Source organism: Megalops cyprinoides, chromosome 2 (genome assembly GCF_013368585.1).
Source record: "Megalops cyprinoides isolate fMegCyp1 chromosome 2, fMegCyp1.pri, whole genome shotgun sequence".
In the NCBI taxonomy this organism is placed as follows: domain Eukaryota; kingdom Metazoa; phylum Chordata; class Actinopteri; order Elopiformes; family Megalopidae; genus Megalops; species Megalops cyprinoides.
This window is the reverse complement of record NC_050584.1, coordinates 18786771-18792818: the sequence shown is the minus strand read 5'-3', so window position 1 is coordinate 18792818 and position 6048 is coordinate 18786771. Positions and strand designations below refer to the sequence as shown.

Genomic DNA, 6048 nt, shown 5'->3' with positions numbered 1-6048 from the left:
CATCTGAGATTACTCACATATCAAAAGGAAGCTCATTCCATCACTACAAAGATACGCTTGGATGAAAACAAAGAGGTATTTCCATCAGAACCTATCACTACCATTAAATACGTTTTGGTGTGGTTCAAAATTCATTCAGAAATACTGAAATCCTGGTTCGTTCTGAAACTGGGGAGCATCTTTAAATAAAAAAAAAAACAAGCAAACAAACAAACAGAACCAGTCTTAATGAAGCATGCCATATGTACGCAGTTGCAGAAAGGATGTATTCTGGTAAATGACACAATCAGCACAACTCATATAATTCCTTAACTGTTGTCACACAGATCTCTCAGTTTAAACCAGAAAAGAACAGGCACAAAAGACTAAAGGTTTACATACAAAGCATTAGAACATAAGCACATCACACAAAAAAAAAAAACCTTTAGAAGCACTGTGATTACATAATTATCACAGTCAATGTGTGCTGTTACAGTAACAATGACCTATACCAAGCTGAATTGTCATCAAATCTCAAGGACTGTACAGATTCACACAGTGTACAAAACTTCATGTGTATAAAACCTGTTACTTACTCAGAATAGCATCAAATACAACTTCTGCTGCTATTACTCACAAAATGTTAATAACAAACAGCCTATTGTGGGATTGAATTTATTACCTAAAAAGGACTATATATTCATAATAAAAACAAGTACTAGTTTAAATAGAATTCCTCTGAGTGAAACTGAGTTTTCTCTGAAACAACAGTTAGTTTCCAAATAAATCACTGATCAGTGTTGCTGTATCACAAAAATGACTGCAGTCATCCTCTGTACACCTATTGCTACTCCTTGTGACCACAATTATAACAGAATAGAGAACAGAGAACAGTCAAATTCAGCACTGTACTTACTGAAGCAAATGTCTCACAAACAATGGTTGGAAAAAAAAAACTTCCATACGGGTATTTCAGCTTCAACCTTGTTCACACTGAAAACTCCTGTTTGGTCACAATCATAATTTTCCTTTTTCCATATTAAGTACATAAGTGGAGACACATAAATGAAGAAAACAAAAACAAACAACAGGTTAAAAATTAATTTCATATGAATGCAGCAAAACAAGGCATTACTTTTCAATTCTTTTACCAAGATTAGGAAAGTAGCCCCTCAAATTCCACAAAACGACACATATATAACAGAAAAAACTGTGTTGTATAGTGCTATACGAAACACTAGGTTTGTCACTCCTGACTACAATTGTCATAGTAATATAACAGCAGTTATTTTCATGCCTTCATTTTTCAAATTTTATACATTAGTTGTATAGTGTGTGCTATGCTTATTTCTATTGCTGTAGTAGTCACTGATAAAAGGTCATTCTGCTGCAAATCACCATAATTAACGTACCATCCGCATACTTAAGAACACAGCAGAGTCATTCTGTTCTGCAGAGCCCATACAGACAAACGTTGTGAGGAGTGACTGGCATCGAAGACATTCTACTTTTTGACCTATATCTTCCCCATTCTCAAAGGCAACAAATGACATTCTGATGCACATTGTTCATTTCTCCACTGCACTCTCCCTCAAGTCTTCACATTTTTATTTAAACTGAAACTGTAAGGACATTGCTTTTGTTAATGAAAAAAGGATGGGACCAGCAGACCCGATGTGAAAACACATATTATTGTAGAGAATGGAGAACAAATGCTGTCCTGACCATCTCAGTCTTCATCAGGTGAAGAGCTTCCCTGCAATCTCATGCAGGGATAGGAAAATGTGGTATATTGTGCATTCGATTGGTGTAGCAAAACAAACAAAAAAAAAAACAAGCAAAAATGAAAAATATAAACAGGTGTTGCCAATCAGTTGATTAAACAAACTACATGGTAGTGTACACAATGCTTAGGCATGTCCACAGTATATTATCCTACCCCAAACATGGACATATAGTAGTTTCTCTAGCTATGGTTGCCATAGCATCAATAACCTAAACCCAATGCAAGAGAGTGACCTCAATTAGTGATGTCGTCATGTGTTTACAGGGTTTTTACTGCTGCTCTTTACCTGACAAAGACGTTTTTTGTATTCTGTTCTCCCTAAAAATGAACAAACAAAACAAAACAAAACAACTGTTCTCCCTATGGAAACTGGATGGAGTGCTGGTACCTCTTTTATTTTACCATTTTTTTCAGTTATTTATTCCTACCATGATCTTGCAGTATAATGAAAGGGGTTGCTGTGTTAATATCTCTCCTTGGTCCTCACATCGATTTTGTTACCAAACCATAAGAAAGCAAATAAACTGAATTATCTCAAAACTAGGGTAATATTTTCAATCAAAACGATAACATCGGAGGTTCTACACATTTTAAGTCCTCAAACATTCTCTCAACCTCTCTCTTTGTCCAGACTGGGGAGTTTTTCAACTAATGCCTTGTGATCCATATTTATGCTGGCAAGCAGTCCACCGTTATTAGCCTCATGGCCTCTATAGTCTATTTCTTCCCCTTTCAAGGTTGTCATGTGACCACCCAGTGCTTTCAAAATGGCGTTTCCTGCACAAATATCCCACTTCTTGATGTATGTGATGTGGATGTACACGTCAGCTTTATCATACTTGTCATCCGGTGGATCCAAAAGAGCAAGAACCTTGTAACCTGAAAGTGGCAAACCATAAAAGAGTGTGTATGAGCACAATTAAAGTAGTTGTTATAAAAACATGTCATGGTGAATTATGCTCATTAGTTTTTTTGGTGCACTGGAAAGATACATTATAATCTGGATAAACGGGTTTGTCATTTAGAGGTAAATCAAACCATTCAACTGGTTTCATTTAGGTACAGACTAAAATACGAATGCCCTTCCAAAGGCAATTTCACAGGATTCTCCCCAAACTGATCTACCCTCTAGGCATGTATCAATTACAGCATCAGTGATAACTACTGTATACCGAAAGCCGTGGAAAATAACTTTACAAAATAACAAAGTCCACCCAGTTGCACTGCAGGAGTTTATCTCTCAGTGAACCGTTGAAACTGCTGAACCACGACCCATGAATAACACGCAATGACTCTCGCGATACCTGCTCCACCGGCGGGGATGATGACGGTGTCGTTTCCGAAAGCTGCTCCGATGAACCCCTTCACCTTCCCGGCGTGGGAGCGTGACACGATGACCTGTGGGGCCTTCTCGCTGTACGTCTCGCGGGCTCTCACATTAGCACCGGCACCAACCATTGCCCAAGCTGAACAACAACAGAGACCCTGGTCAGGAAGACTGACACAGATCAGATTCCCTTCTACCCTCTTCATATTTGTGAAAAGAAATACCTGTTATGCAGAGAGTACTTTTCAAGCACTCATGTTATTCTGCACTAGTAACTGGTATCATTTTTGTGTTAAAGCCTCCTGGCCATAGTCCACAAAGATTTCATTTTCTACCCTCCCCATACAACTGCTATAATGAAATATATAACTATCAAGATACGTTCCTGTACATGCATAAATGATTTTTTCACTCCTGCAAAAATACCATACCTGTGTATTCTGTGAAAGGTTTATGGATTACCCCTATTACAGGGTCACCATTTACGGCAACACAAACCATTGTTGTGACATACTGACGAAGATTCTCTGCCAAAGGAAAAAAATAGCAATAAATTTTAATTTAAATAACTTTAGTTTAAAATTCACAAAAATAGGCATTTCAATATTTTACTTGTGGCAACATTCACAGCTGCTTTATCTCCCTTGAACACATCATATTGTCATTAACGGGACAGAGTCACACGACTCCTCACTACTTGATCACAACCTGCCTGCATCCTGAGTGACACGCTACCTGTGTACTCCTGTGTGGCATCCAGCGGGTCGATCCACACGGTGACGCTCTCCGCTGGCACTTCCCTGCTGTCGACCTTCTGTGCAATTTCGGCGGGAATCACGTGATTCCAAACAGCAGTCTCCGACTCACCGGTGCTGTCGTGTTCTTCGGAGTTCACCTGAAGTATGCCAGGCGACGCAAAAAGAAAGGAAAAAAGACACCACAGACAAGTGACCTTTCAACAGGCAAACACAACCACGCCCCGAGTCTCTCGACAAAGATTTCACCATAGGCATGCAACAATAAAACCTTGGCAAACAATGCAACGCTCTCGAAAGGAGAACCCTTCCCAAGCCGTGTTATTATTACGCGTAAATTTTCACATACTGCTGAAAAGATGTAATCTTACCAATACGTGACCTGTTTGGGGATATACTGAAAGTAAGCGGATACTTTTCTTTAGAAATAAAGAATACCAAACATCATATTTACCGTCTTCAAATATTTACTGCATATGATCTGCGAATGAACCAGAAACCTGATGCATAACCAAAGACATGTTCCTGTAGTAACATATTTTATATAGGGCCATAAAGTATTGAGAATTTGAACTAAAATACCAACTCTGAGCTGCCACAATCTTTTCTAAAGAATGTGGTTCTGCAACCAATACTAATAACGACTAATAATAAAACGTCTGTTCAGTTCATTCAAAACATAGTTACTCATTGTGAAACATCTAACCTATTCAGACTTGTTGCTCTCCTCAAAACACAGTGTATTTTATAACTAAGACATTAATCGGTGCATTCACAGCGTGGGAGGATATGCTTTAAAGTCAACCTTGATCTTGTAAGGTAATTTCAGGGTTACCTAAGAATTTAAATCAAATACCCGAAAAAGGTAGCTACCACGTGTACAGTAGCTAGACTATCTTGGCAAAAGTGAATGGCACTGTATTTCACGCTTACTTCGTAGCTATAATAGAGACTAACGGTGTTGAGTTCTTCGATGCAACCTCACCTGTAAATAGGGAAATGTGTTTTTTATTAGATGAAACATCTTTTTATGAGAGTTTAAGTCTCCAAGCGTGAGCTTCTCGCTTGCACCTTCTTTGGTTTTCCCCTTCGACTTCTCATCTAACGTGTTATCTTCTCGTATCCGTTTCACCTCCCGTCCACCTTGAACGGCAGCTTCAACCGAGAGCGCAAGCAGCTCCCGCAGATCCACAGTTTTCCCCTGTTTAAATGCCGATATCCTGTTGGATATCATCCCGGCATAAAGGTGATAGATTACGCCTAGTCCCAGCAAGCAAAAGACCACTACTCCAAGCGGAGACAATCGGATGCCCATTGGAGCCATTGCGTCAAAATGTGCTTTGCTATCACGTTATCACAACGAACATCTAGGTACCCGAACTAGCCCGCTGAATTGAAATGCGAAAAACTTCGATGACAGCAATTAAAAAACACAGAGCCAGTCAATCCCTACGCGCAAGGTAGCTGCCAATACGCAGCCTATGGATTAGCTAGCTAGTCTAACTATACTGTTAATTGTCCTGTAACTGTTGCCCAAAAATTCCAAACACTTGCTATCTTGCTCACTAGCAATGATAACTCTCACTGTTATAGAATTACTCAAAATATCGAGTGAACTAGCTAGCAAGCTACCAATTAGGCTGCTAGCTAGCTGCCCCTATCATTTATTCACATATGCCATTAGCTGGCTAGTTAATATCACATTCATAGACTACATAGCCCTAACTAGCCATTCATGTAAACACTTTGCATTTCCAAACCAACAGCTTAGCTAACTACCTGGCTACTCGCGTGACATTTCCATTTACTGATTAAAATGTAGCTAGCAAACGCAACCACATAGCTTGCCAACTTGATGGCCAGCCAACTAACGTTAGTTACATGACAGATGTAGTCTTCAATTTCATTCCACGTCTGCGAGCCAGGTCAGAGGTGGCCAGTTTGTTTCTTTTCCAGGTCACTCTGCTCCGGCCTTTGAAGTCTTCATCATTTAGACTCTTCCAACTCCATATATTGCGCAACACTTCTTTAAAAATACTGATGGGGAATGCAGTCCAATACTGAGAGGAAGGTATCGACTAAATCTTAATTTGGACTTCACCTCCCAGTCGCACCATGCGAAACGTTGCTTCTTGTTTTTTCCGTAGCTCCTTTCCCCTAAACGAAACAGCTGCACAGTGTTTGGCTGCCACCTAGAGGTG

At 39.5% G+C, this 6048-nt stretch overlaps 1 protein-coding gene across 2 annotated transcripts; it reads right to left on the bottom strand.

The window, feature by feature from the left end:
- Positions 1-1151: 1151 nt before the first annotated feature.
- LOC118772964 (inositol monophosphatase 3-like) lies at positions 1152-5813 on the bottom strand. Of its 2 annotated transcripts, XM_036521665.1 has the most exons (5): positions 4833-5809; positions 3828-3987; positions 3524-3619; positions 3070-3231; positions 1152-2644 (listed from the first exon to the last, which is right to left on the bottom strand). In XM_036521665.1, exons 1-5 carry the CDS (start codon positions 5169-5171, stop codon positions 2376-2378), a joined length of 1026 nt encoding a protein of 341 aa, XP_036377558.1. In that variant the 5' UTR covers positions 5172-5809; the 3' UTR covers positions 1152-2375. The 2 variants fall into 2 exon arrangements, with proteins under 2 accessions (XP_036377558.1, XP_036377559.1); XM_036521666.1 differs by lacking the exon at positions 3524-3619 and having other exon boundaries at positions 4833-5813.
- Between the last annotated feature and the right edge of the window lie 235 nt (positions 5814-6048).

Excerpts from the sequence above, each read along its gene's own strand:
- LOC118772964 (XM_036521665.1), bottom strand. The coding sequence starts at position 5,171 with ATGGCTCCAATGGGCATCCGATTGTCTCCGCTTGGAGTAGTGGTCTTT. Across the intron at positions 3,232-3,523 it reads ACCTTTCACAGAATACACAG|CTTGGGCAATGGTTGGTGCC; the intron begins GTATGGTATTTT and ends GTTGTTGTTCAG. Across the intron at positions 2,645-3,069 it reads CATCCCCGCCGGTGGAGCAG|GTTACAAGGTTCTTGCTCTT; the intron begins GTATCGCGAGAG and ends TGCCACTTTCAG.